Below are 13,713 nucleotides of genomic sequence, written 5' to 3'. Positions count from 1 at the left end.
CTCAATACATCTAAGACTATAAACTCAATACATCTAAGACTATAAACTCAATACATCTAAGACTATAAACTCAATACATCTAAAACTATAAACTCAATACATCTAAGACTATAAACTCAAGATATCGGACATAATTACTTTGATATACCGAATTTTACGCGCATGGTCCCCAACGAAACCTCGGCATTCCGCTTGTCTCAACGTAAGGATAACATGTATTCGATAATCGCCGGGACTTGGATATAACGTGTATGTTTGTACATGGGTACTGTACCTGGAGTCTGGGGGATACCTTGAAAGACTGGACACGGGCCCTGGAATCCATCTGGAGCAACTCAAGGCGCGTGATGGTCTTTCCTGCCATGTCAAGTTGCAGGAAGTCTTTGAGGCTGTGGTCACCTTCAGCCCCAGAGCCGTGATCTGGGATACATCAACGAACGTTAACAGGCATACATGTTTCATTCAGCATTACAGTTTTGCGTCCTTTAGCTAGTGCTTTGCCAGGATCCATTGTGAATTAGTGAGTAGAAATATAGCATTACCTCCAGCTGCATCATGGCAAGGGCACCAGAGATTGGGATTCTCGCATTATAACCACGTGAAGAACACGAATTGAACTTGGGTTTCCAATAAAGCTAAAAAAATCACTTTTCGTTAGACACCGTAGTACTATTTCCATAAAATAAATGGCAAGCTGTTTTAATGTCCATGTGGGGGACTTCATCCCCACATCAACCAACCATAACATGAACGGGATGATTAATCAGTTATGCTCTGTAGTCCCTGAGTGTCCATCTGTAAATTGGGCATTCTCATGATTGAAATGCAATGAGGGCAATCTAACCTACTTATAATGAGCAAGGGATGGCGATTCACTCCGCACCTGCTTTATCATGGCAGCCTGTAAAGAAGCTGTACCAGGGACACACCGTGCTGGACATGGTGAGCAGCATACCACTGCCACACAATGTAACTACTCGATCCTTATAGGATTCTGCAGACATGATCCATCCCAGAATCCCTTCCCCGGTGGGTAGGATCTATACATCTATCACTGCATTTGATCAAATCGGAAAACAAAACAAAATAACTGGGATTATTGCTGGTGGTGTAACGTGTGATCCACGGCAAAAATGAAATCATCATAATTTGAATAAGGATTGGCAGACAGGTCTTTCTTCTAGTGTGGAAGGAGATGGAAATCTGGTAAGGTTGTTCAATTAGTTTTAAAGCCACAGTCATGTATTGCCGCCATGGTGACAACAGACTTCTGCACAGGCGTATTGTCCTGGTATAACAACACAGCTTTTCTGAGTTTCCCCACGAGGTGTTAGAACTGATATGCCTAACCAGATTACCATAACATGAGCCATTCATGATCTGAACTTTCGGGAGGTAGTCCTCCAATAGGAAACCGATGAAATCACTTTGCCAGCTGATGAATCATACTTTGCCCTCTTCCGAGGAAGACTTATTGTAGATTTACACAGCTTAGACTGTTGGTTGGTCTCTGGCTGGTAGTGACGAATCAGACTTTGCCTTCTTCCGAGGAGGAGTTGTTGTATAGTTACATTGCCTAGACTGTTGGTTAGTCTCTGGCTGGTAGTGATGAATCAAAAACTCATCCATGGTTTCGTATCGTTAAACGAAATCAGTTAGGTCTGCTTCAAAACGACCGTTATTTCCCATGAGAGATAATGAACGGAGATCGTTTCTGATCAGAAGTCAGAAGCCCTGGAATCCAGCGGAATGAAGCCAAGTTCATTCCTCAGAAAGGCCCTACATCTATCTTGTGTCGTTTGGTGAGTATACTATAATGAAAAATAATAACATGTATTTTATCTACAGTTTTCTGTGATGACAGTTGAAGGTGCCCCTGATCTTTGGTCATCTTCGAGGGTCTCTCTTCCCCTCTACTACCCCGCTGTCCGACTCTTAACAGTGACTGGGAAGGATCATCATCCCCTAAAGTGTACCCCATGTCCGACTGGATGACTATTGGAGTTAGGTCTGTCAGTTGGAGATACTTGATGACAACACGATAGCCAAGTGTGTCCCTTTCCCCAACAAGAAATACATGAACCTTGTCACACTGATGCCTGCAGAGATATACTGCTTGGAATTGTTTGTGGCTCATTGATCCTCTAAGCATTGTAAGTATTTTATTTAGTACATGCAGCTTGTTGAGGATGTACTATACATCACTCGTAGTTAGACTCAGAACGTTTAAAAAAACCCTCGCATGTTTCATGAGAACTCACCAAGGATGTGCACACGGGCCGACACAGCCTCGAGCAGAGTGAAGACATCGGACGGGAACTCAGGGTGGCAGTGCTTGACCATCAGGTTTCCGGCCCACGTGCCCGCCTAGAGGACCACACATTGGTATGCTATTATCAGAGGTATTCTGACACAAATGTATGTGTACAACTATACAATTAACTGTAATCATAACACAACTGTCAGTCAGAATATAAACGCAACTACTGGGATAGGTATTGTTATCATAGTTGTTGTTTTCAAAAAAATATCAACATCATTAAAAACGTGTCGAAAGGAACAAATAGGTCCCGCCTTTCTAGATTTACGAGAAAATGTCGTCGGCTAATATTCGGCTTACATTCCTGACCAAGACATTGCCGACTTTCCGGAGATGTGCGGCTACAGCCGTGAAGTACGAGTAGCCCGGCCCGGACGCCATGTCTACCAACGTCTTAATCAGCGCACTGAGAGTCACATTGGAGCCGATCGTCACACTGGACCTCCGAGTCTAGCAAACAAATGTACATCATATAAGTTATATATATATAGACTTGTTACTTGATTCAACACAACCATGTTTTGCCTTTATATACGTAGTTTCAACAGTAGTCAGTGATCCAGGCTGAAACGCCTTGTCTCCTTATTGCGGACGTTTTATTGACCTGCATCCGTTTAAGCGTAAGCAGTTACAGCTGACAGAATATCCAACTTGGTGAATTACTTGTACAAGGGCTGCATGGGTACCGGTTTTAGTACATCATTAACATGGAAACACCTCGTCCTATAAATAAACATTGTAGCTATTATTTTTAACTGTGAGTGAGTGAGTGAGTGAGTGAGTGGGTAAGTGTGTGAGTGAGTGAGTGAGTGATGTTTTACGCCGCTTTTAGCAATATTCCACGGCCGGGAACACCAGAAATGGGCTTCAAACATTGTACCCATGTCGGGAATCGAACCCGGGTCTTCGGCGTAACGAGCGAACGCTTTAACCACTAGGCTACCCGACCGCCCCGAGGGGTATACTACGTTTTATTAGGAACTGTGTTTAACCTCAGTTTTGTAAAACTCTTGAATGTTCTGTAGATCCACGTATGTGTCAAAAGGGCCATCGTGCTTGTAGATTCCTGCAATAGAAATGACAATAAGGTATATGCTACATTGTACCAGCACCCCCACACAAATATAATTTGAGATGCATCCGTTACTTGACCTGATCTATTCCATGTATTAATCCTTGCAGGATTCCATTGCATTGAACGTATATTCAATAAGGTGGCGATGATGCAATACAGGACGACACAGAAGGATGTAGAGTGAAACCTCTATAACTCTATAACACGAAACCATGGGGCACAAAAGATCGGGCTATCCGAGGTTCGACATATACGGAGTGCCGATATTACATGATGATAAAAAGTTTTCAACGACACCTCGAGTTGCAGCGGTTTCATTGCACTAAGTACACTTCTACAACAGGACGTGTGACAGTAAACTACCCAGGTACGACCACACGCTAATACAGCCGGTCATTAGATGCGGTTTCGTCTTCCCAGATCCTTGAACTCCATGGGCCAGAGCAATCAATGGTCAGACATGTTGCCTACATGTCATGGCTGCCATGGTGCGGGAACGCTTAAGGGAAGATGGTGGCCCAGTGGTCTAAGACGCCGCAGGTCGACTAACATACGTTAGCCGAGCCAGAAACCGCTGAATGTGGCTGGTTCGAATCCCATATTTACCAGAAACTTGGGTTCTCGGCGCTATATCCCATCTCGATGCTTTCACAACTTGGTAAAGGTGCTTTGTTCTTCAGCATTACGTTGTGGTATTACAGAAATGACGTGGCGTTAACACCGACTCACTCACTTATGCGTTATGACAGTCTACACGGTTGTTAAGGCGATGACCTACCCGAGGCAGTGTTGCCGGCGAGTTGACGGACTGTGCGGGACGTGGAGATGTTGGTCAGCACAAGGGTCAGCTGGCTGATGGACCTGGGTTTGTACCACTCAGTGTCGCCCCTGACAACATGGAATACGTCCAGGCCGTCACCCACGTTGCTGGTTTGTTTCGAACCGCCATTGCAGGAACCGTTGCTCACACAACCCAAACAGGACTTGCCCGTGCGGTCACAACGTGACTCCGAAAGATCCTTACAAGGCGAAAGATGGGGAAAGAAAAGAAGGTATTGAATATTGAAAGTGTAGGCCGATTCTGAAACTGCATACTGGCATGGGTAGAAAGTAGGCTCAGACACTGACTGTTTGTTGTTTCAGACAATATATCTTTTCAGGTAGCTATAGAAGAACCATTGTATAGAATACTCTGTATGAACCACTTTATTATAAAGTTTTTTTTTCTAATAATGCTTCATATCGTGTGATATATTCAATCATTTATCCCACTGATGCTTGGGAAAATCAAAGTATTCACTGATCCTATTGTAAAATAGGCGACAAAGCATATTTCAAACTTTCAAAGGTTGAACTATCTATGCTAACCGTCCATCTGAGGACTGTGAATATACAATGAAGTTATTTATCGCGAGAGGTATATGCGTGAGAGGGAAAGTGAGGGTGTTTGAACGTCGGACTGACTGTTAGCCTATTATTAACGCAGTTCGCAGGCAGATTTCTTCCACACACACAATGTCCCATGACGACGTTTAGTGTAAGCATAGGACACCCACCTCTATATCAAAACCCAGCCCGGCGCTAGTGGTCCCGGCAAAGGTCATCATGGCGTCAAGAATTGGTCGGTATCCTGTGCATCGGCAAATGTTGCCGTCGAAATTGTCCTCGATGTCCTGCTTTGTCAGTGCTGGTTTCTGATGCACTAACCTGGATGTTATGGACAAATAATATGATCATCAATAACTACAATAACATACAATAGCCACATTTACCCATACATGTTCGGAGCGACACTTACTCATACATGTTCGGAGCCACACTTACCCATGTTCATGACCATCCCTGGAGTACAGGAGCCACACTTACCCATACATGTTCATGGCCATCCCCGGAGTACAGGAGCCACACTTACCCATACATGTTCATAGCCATCCCCGGAGTACAAGAGCCACACTTACCCATACATGTTCATGACCATCCCTGGAGTACAGGAGCCACACTCACCCATACATGTTCATGACCATCCCTGGAGTACAGTAGCCACACTTACCCATACATGTTCATAACCATCCCTGGAGTACAGGAGCCACACTTACCCATACATGTTCATGACCATCCCTGGAGTACAGGAGCCACACTTACCCATACATGTTCATGGCCATCCCTGGAGTACAGTAGCCACACTTACCCATACATGTTCATGGCCATCCCTGGAGTACAGTAGCCACACTTACCCATACATGTTCATGACCATCCCTGGAGTACAGGAGCCACACTTACCCATACATGTTCATGACCATCCCTGGAGTACAGTAGCCATACTTACCCATACATGTTCATGACCATCCCTGGAGTACAGGAGCCACACTTACCCATACATGTTCATAACCATCCCTGGAGTACAGGAGCCACACTTACCCATACATGTTCATGACCATCCCTGGAGTACAGTAGCCACACTTACCCATACATGTCCATGACCATCCCTGGAGTACAGGAGCCACACTTACCCATAAATGTTCATGACCATCCCTGGAGTACAGGAGCCACACTTACCCATACATGTTCATGACCATCCCTGGAGTACAGGAGCCACACTTACCCATACATGTTCATGACCATCCCTGGAGTACTGTAGCCACACTTACCCATACATGTTCATGACCATCCCTTGAGTACAGGAGCCACACTTACCCATACATGTTCATGGCCATCCCTGGAGTACAGTAGCCACACTTACCCATACATGTTCATGACCATCCCTGGAGTACAGTAGCCACACTTACCCATACATGTTCATGGCCATCCCTGGAGTACAGTAGCCACACTTACCCATACATGTTCATGACCATCCCTGGAGTACAGTAGCCACACTTACCCATACATGTTCATGACCATCCCTTGAGTACAGGAGCCACACTTACCCATACATGTTCATGGCCATCCCTGGAGTACAGGAGCCACACTTACCCATACATGTTCATGGCCATCCCTGGAGTACAGTAGCCACACTTACCCATACATGTTCATGGCCATCCCTTGAGTACAGGAGCCACACTTACCCATACATGTTCATGTCCATCCCTGGAGTACAGGAGCCACACTTACCCATACATGTTCATGGCCATCCCTGGAGTACAGTAGCCACACTTACCCATACATGTTCATGACCATCCCTGGAGTACAGGAGCCACACTTACCCATACATGTTCATGACCATCCCTTGAGTACAGGAGCCACACTTACCCATACATGTTCATGGCCATCCCTTGAGTACAGGAGCCACACTTACCCATACATGTCCATGACCATCCCTTGAGTACAGGAGCCACACTTACCCATACATGTTCATGGCCATCCCTGGAGTACAGTAGCCACACTTACCCATACATGTTCATGACCATCCCTGGAGTACAGGAGCCACACTTACCCATACATGTTCATGACCATCCCCGGAGTACAAGAGCCACACTTACCCATACATGCTCATGACCATCCCTGGAGTACAGTAGCCACACTTACCCATACATGTTCATAACCATCCCTGGAGTACAGTAGCCACACTTACCCATACATGTTCATGACCATCCCTGGAGAACAGTAGCCATACTTACCCATACATGTCCATGACCATCCCTGGAGAACAGGAGCCACACTTACCCATACATGTTCATGGCAATCCCTGGAGTACAGGAGCCACACTTACCCATACATGTTCATGACCATCCCTGGAGTACAGTAGCCACACTGAGTGCCGTTGAACTCTGCGATTCTCTTTTGTATTGGGTGGAATCCATCCCTGGAGTTCCCGAGTCCCTCGGTCGTGGTGATGCCCCAGCCGTCCACACTGTACAGGGGACACAGGCACTGGGGGTACATATTGATAATGCATCAGTGAGACACTGAGACAGCTTAGAAAGACATTAGGACAGCGCAGCGAGACATTTGGACAACTAGTGAGACATTCGGACAACTAGTGAGACATTAGGGCAACTCAGTGAGACATTGAGACAGCTCAGTGAGACATTGGGGCATTTCATTGAGACATTGGGACAATTGAGTGAGAAATTGGGGCAGCTCAGTGAGACATTGAGACAGCTCAGTGAGGCATTGGGACATTTCATTGAGACATTGGGACAACTGAGTGAGACATTGGGACAGCTCAGTAAGAGTGAGTGAGTGAGTGAGTTGGGTTTTACGCCGCTTTTAACATTATTCCAGTTATATCACGGCGTGTCAGCTTAATGTGGGAGGAAAGCCCGAAGTGATGCAGGTCTCAGACGTTTACCACTTCGGTGAAACCCACGAGCACGGGTATGGTGCTGACAAACCTAGAAACATAATTAGGGCGAACCGGGATTCGAACCCACAGCTCAGTAAGACATTGAGACAGCTCATTGAGACATTGAGACAACTCAGTGAGACATTGGGACAGCTCAGTGAGACATTGAGACAACTCAGTGAGACATTGAGACAGCTCAGTGAGACATTGAGACAGCTCAGTGAGACATTGGGACAACTCAGTGAGACATTGACACAGCTCAGTGAAACATTGAGACAACTCAGTGAGACATTGAGACAACTCAGTGGGATATTGGGACAACTCAGTGAAACATTGAGACAACCCAGTGGGACATTGAAACAGCTCAATGAGACATTGAGACAGCTCAGTGAGACATTGGGGCAGCTCAGTGAGACATTGAAACAGCTCAATGAGACATTGAGACAGCCAGCTCAGTGGGACATTGGGACAACTCAGTGGGACATTGAAACAGCTCAATGAGACATTGAGACAGCTCAGTGAGGCATTGGAGCAGCTCTGTGAGACATTGAAACAGCTCAATGAGACATTGAGACAGCCAGCTCAGTGGGACATTGGGATAACTCAGTGGGACATTGAAACAGCTCAATGAGACATTGAGACAGCTCAGTGAGACATTGAGACACCTGAGTGAGATATTGGGAGAGTTTAGTGAGACATTGAGACACCTGAGTGAGATATTGGGAGAGTTTAGTGAGACATTCGGACAACTCGGTAAAACATTGGTACAGCACAGTGGAACATTGATGAAACTGATTCCCACTGATTACTGACAGCACAGTGAGACATTGGGATAACTCAGTGAGACATTGAGACAACGCAGTGAGACATTGAGACAGCTTAGTGAGACATTGTAACAGCTTAGTGGGGCATTGGGACAACTCAGTGAGACATTGAGACAGCTCAGTGAGATATTGAGACAGCTCAGTGAGATATTGGGGCAGTTCAGTGACATATTGGGTCAAATCAGTGAGACATTGAAACAGCTCAGTGAGACATTGAGACAGCTCAGTGGGACATTGAGACAGCTCAGTGAGACATTGAGACAGCTCAGTGAGACATTGTAACAGCTTAGTGGGGCATTGGGACAACTCAGTGAGACATTGACACAAGCTCAGTGAAATATTGAGACAGCTCAGTGAGATATTGGGGCAGTTCAGTGACATACTGGGTCAAATCAGTGAGACATTGAAACAGCTCAGTGAAACATTGAGACAGATCAGTGAGACATTGAGACAGCTCAGTGAGATATTGAGACAGCTCAGTGAGACATTGGGACAACTCAGTGAGACATTGGGGCAGCTGAGTGGGACATTAAGACAGATCAGTGAGACATTGAGACAGCTCAGTGAGACATTGAGACAGCTCAGTGAGATATTGAGACAGCTCAGTGAGATATTGAGACAGCTCAGAGAGATATTGGGGCAGCTGAGTGGGACATTGGGACAACTCAGTGGGACATTGGGAGAACTCAGTGAGACATTGAAACAGCTCGGTGAGATATTTGGGCAGCTCAGTGAGATATTGGGTCAAATCAGTGAGACATTGAAACAGCTCAGTGAGACATTGAGACAGATCAGTGAGACATTGAGACAGCTGAGTGAGATATTGAGACAGCTGAGTGAGATATTGAGACAGCTCAGTGAGATATTGGGGCAGCTGAGTGGGACATTGGGAAAACAGTGGGACATTGGGAGAACTCAGTGAGACATTGAAACAGCTCAGTGAGATATTGAGACAGCTCAGCGAGATATTTGGGCAGCTCAGTGAGATATTGAGACAGCTCAGTGAGATATTGGGTCAAATCAGTGAGACATTGGGACAGATCAGTGAGACATTGAAACAGCTGAGTGAGATATTGAGACAGCTCAGTGAGATATTTGGGGAGCTCAGCGAGATATTTGGGCAGCTCAGTGAGATATTGAGACAATTCAGTGAGACATTGGGAGAACTCAGTGAGACATTGAAACAGCTCAGTGAGATATTGGGGTAGCACAGTGAGACATTGGGACAACTCAGTGAGACATTTGGACAACTCAGTGAGACATTGAGACAGCTCAGTGAGACATTGGGACAACTCAATGAGACATTGAGACAGCTCAGTGAGACATTGGGACAACTCAGTGACACATTGGGACAGCTCAGTGAGACACTGGGACAACTCAGTGAGACATTGAGACAGCTCAGTGAGACATTGGAACAACTCAGTGAGACATTGAGACAGCTCAGTGGAAAATTGATGAAACTGATTCCCACTGATTACTCTCACAGATATCTCTAAATTCCTCAGATCACATCAACAGTACATTGATATACGAATCATACTTGATCCATGATATTCTGCATGCCCAACTAGTTTCTATATATGAGATGAATATTTATAACAATGTATTACCGAGTATTGGAAAAAAGCACATTTCCCTCTTTAACTGTGGCCACTTCGAGGGGCGAGTACAGGACGAGCAACTTACTTGAGACTGTGTCTACTGTCATGCATTACTGGTGCCCTGATATATTTAAAAAGTGGCATATTCAATACGTTTGGAAGCTAATAGTACAACAATCTTACAAAATATCATCTTCGATGATAATACTTTCCTCCATGTAGATGATACTTTCCTCCACGTATATATCTTACGTATCGTGACTCAGACAGCGATATTGTCTTGTGAAGTTGCAACCCTAGTTGGATACTAGTTTATACAAACATAATTAAATAAAGATGATTACTTAATTACTGTTAATCTAATTAAATGTTTGGGAACATGTTGGTCGTTTATTTTCATTTCGCCTTTTTCCGTGTTTACACAACAAACTGAAATTATTTCAAATTGTCAAATTGTCAGCGCTAAAATACAGAATTCTACCTTCCGTGCTTTATAGGATGATGACGGGTATTGCTTTGAAATAGATGTTATAGTTTGAGTGATTCTCACCACTCCATATTCACATTTTATCTCTTAAACCTAATTTGCATAATGGAGAATCAACATATTTCAGAGTGATTTCTCCGACTTAAACCATGTTATGATTGATATATAAATTTACTAAAATTTTGGATGAGACCTATATTTCTTGTTTGTAATCTGGAGAACATGCCGTGCTCTTTTCTCATTTTCACGGTTGTGAGAGAGTGTGGCATGTGTCTAACTTCAGTAACTTACACACATTGATATGAATATTAACTTTTATTATTGTTTATGTTGTTGTTTTGTTGTTTGTTGTTTAACACCTCACTCTATTGTTTATGTAATTATAATAGCATATACGCAGATGAAAGTTTCTTCTACGTAGATGTGAGTTCTTCTATGTAGATGTGAGTTCTTTTATGTAGACGTGAGTAGTATCGTCTACGTAGATGTGAGTTCTTTTAGACCGTGGCACCAATACGCTTCCATACATATGCGTTTACGCAGAGGCGCTGGAGAAATAGTAGAAATAAACCCATAAACAAACAATTTGCTGTGAAGCATGTCGCTGACAATTAACTAAACGACCTACAGAGTTGATAGAAAATGACGTGTCCTTCCCGGTGTTGGGGTCTGGTTTGGTGACGGTGACGGCACAGCAACCACACCCTCCCTCCTTACACATCACCTTGGTCCCCCTCAGACCCGCACCGTCACGGATGTAGTCGTTGAGGGATGTCGTCAAGTCATAGTCACTGCTCACTGACAAGACAAAGTAGACAATTTACTGATAGAACAATCATGACTCTACTACAAGAGATCGGTCGTCTAAGGCGCCGCAATTCGCTGTGCAGAGTTGCGTCCCTTGGGCACACCAGAAACCTATGATTGTGGGTTCGAATCCCGGTTCGCCCCGATTACGTTCTTAGGTTTGTCAGCACCATACCAGTGCTCGTGGGTTTCACCGAAGAGGTAAACGTCTTAGACCTGCATCACTTCGGGCTTTCCTCCTACATTAAGCTGACACGCCGTGATGTAACTGGAATACTGTTAAAAGTGGCGTTAAACCCAACTCACTGACTAATTACAAGAAATCGGTACGTCTCTTGGCTTATCCTGTAGCATTCTACCGCAGAGAGCGAGTGGAGGAATTAGATAAAATGCCACTATGAATACTAGTATCTTTTGTTTATATCACCGCGTGTCAGCTTGATGTGGACAGAAAGTACGAAGTGATTAGACCCTTGACTTCTGCCACTGTCGAAGACCTCGAGAACGGGAATGGTGTTGACAAGCTGTAATTCGAATCCACGATCAAAGGTTTCTGAAACATCTTATCCTGGCATCTCTGTACTTCGTTAGACGACAGGGTCGCCACCGCCAAGACCCACACGACTCAATCACACCATTAGCATGAGGCATCTTACACAAAATAGAAGCACTATTCCGAGAGAGATATTGATTAGTAGGGCAGTTTGTTGTGCTTCATTGCTTCTTCTTAACTGCGCACTCAGCAATGTTCCAGCTTTACAAACCAGTGATCGACATTATAAGCAACGTCCCACAACTGATAACTTGATCGACTTCTAAGTCGGGCATGCCACACGGGTATAATGTAGGAAGCCCATTTCTGGTGTCCTCGCCGTGATATTGCTGGAATAATGCTAAAAGCGGAGTAAAGCGATTCTCACTCACTAAGCTGGGCACGACCAATCACTAGATGCGAGTTATCATAATTGGGGCGGGGTGGTGGGAGGCGAATAGTCTGAAAGACGTATATTTGTTTGAAAGACCTCTGTCCCTCACCTTGCATGTCTACACACCTCTCGATAATGAAGGGTATTCAGTTCCCAATGAACAACGATGTACTTGCAAGCGACTTGCTCGAGGAACGGTCCCAATGGAAGTTTTGTTATGTAGAATAATTTTCACAATTTGTATTTTGGTTCATCTTTCCTTCAGCGGTATGAATAATATAGATACATAGGACCCTCTTTCATCTGTAGTGCAAGAATTACCATCCCAGCTGAGATAATAACAAAATGCAATATTGTCATACCTCTATATATCTTGTCATTTAAGGTAAAGCTGATTCCGTCCCTGGAAGCAGTGCTGAAACATAGGAAGTATTACTGTATTACCAAACACTGGTATCCTCATGCATTGGGTAGCTAACTGAAACGTGTACGTTTTCACTGTATGGGGGCACGGGTGACCCTGTCGTCTGAGGCGCCGCGATTCGCTGTGCAGAGTTGCGTCCCTTGGGCGTGCCGGAAAGCTATGATTGTGGGTTCGAATCCCTGTTCGACCCAATTATGTTTCTAGGTTTGTCAGCACCATACCCGTGCTCAAGGGTTTCACCGAAGTTGCAAACGTCTGAGACCTGCATAACTTCGGGCTTTCCTCCCACATTAAGCTAACACGCCGCGATATAACTGGAATACTGTCAAAAGCGGCGTTAAACCCACCTCGCTCACTCACTCTCGCTCGCTCGCTCACTCAACTGTATGGTATGATAGCTAGACATATCTAGCTTAGAAATGCAAGCAACATTATCATATTTGACGTCTTTACGTTCTTTATCACTGTAATATGTTCGCTCATCATCTTCGCAATAAAAAGTCTAAAGGAAAAATGTAAACTGGTGATTTCAGTTTCATTCATGACAGCTGACGCCACAGCACGTGTATTAAGGCGATGGCAATTTATGAAAACATAGCGCGGAAGTTGCTTTCAGATTAACCAGTCCATGACAGTTATACTAAAATTTTAAAAAGACGAGTCAAATTGAAATGTTGTAAACAGTGGTGTGTACCAAGGGTCTCCTTTCTCTCGTATTTTATTGTCATGGTCGACCATAACAGTTGTTCCGACACACTTATTAACCTTGTTTAGACGTTGATGTCTCTCCTGTCTACATTGCGACAAGGCCTATAAGCTAGCTGCCAATGTCCCCATATTTGCTCCCATGTCAAACAGTTTGCTTACGTTAGCCTGACTTTGCATCGCTACATGACATCCTTCCTTCTGCTCCGTGGATGAGTGGATATACATAGATGCCCTAGCTACTACGTCGCTCATGATCAGA

At 44.6% G+C, this 13,713-nt stretch overlaps 1 protein-coding gene across 1 annotated transcript in view; it reads right to left on the bottom strand.

Moving 5' to 3' along the window:
- Nucleotides 1-13,713, bottom strand: part of LOC139469473 (uncharacterized) — a 54,335-nt gene that overhangs the window by 39,920 nt on the left and 702 nt on the right. Inside the window, exons 2-10 of the mRNA XM_071251654.1 lie at nucleotides 12,685-12,737; nucleotides 11,218-11,387; nucleotides 7,102-7,262; nucleotides 4,952-5,102; nucleotides 4,174-4,414; nucleotides 3,313-3,386; nucleotides 2,621-2,770; nucleotides 2,262-2,367; nucleotides 275-420 (exon numbers count right to left, since the gene is read on the bottom strand). Of these exons, the coding sequence (XP_071107755.1) occupies nucleotides 275-420; nucleotides 2,262-2,367; nucleotides 2,621-2,770; nucleotides 3,313-3,386; nucleotides 4,174-4,414; nucleotides 4,952-5,102; nucleotides 7,102-7,262; nucleotides 11,218-11,387; nucleotides 12,685-12,737 (1,252 nt within the window). The remainder of the gene's footprint in view (nucleotides 1-274; nucleotides 421-2,261; nucleotides 2,368-2,620; nucleotides 2,771-3,312; nucleotides 3,387-4,173; nucleotides 4,415-4,951; nucleotides 5,103-7,101; nucleotides 7,263-11,217; nucleotides 11,388-12,684; nucleotides 12,738-13,713) is intronic.

The sequence above is a fragment of the Haliotis cracherodii genome, unplaced genomic scaffold (assembly GCF_022045235.1).
Source record: "Haliotis cracherodii isolate W230 unplaced genomic scaffold, xgHalCrac1.p SCAF_2, whole genome shotgun sequence".
In the NCBI taxonomy this organism is placed as follows: domain Eukaryota; kingdom Metazoa; phylum Mollusca; class Gastropoda; order Lepetellida; family Haliotidae; genus Haliotis; species Haliotis cracherodii.
This window is presented reverse-complemented; position numbering and strand designations above follow the sequence as displayed.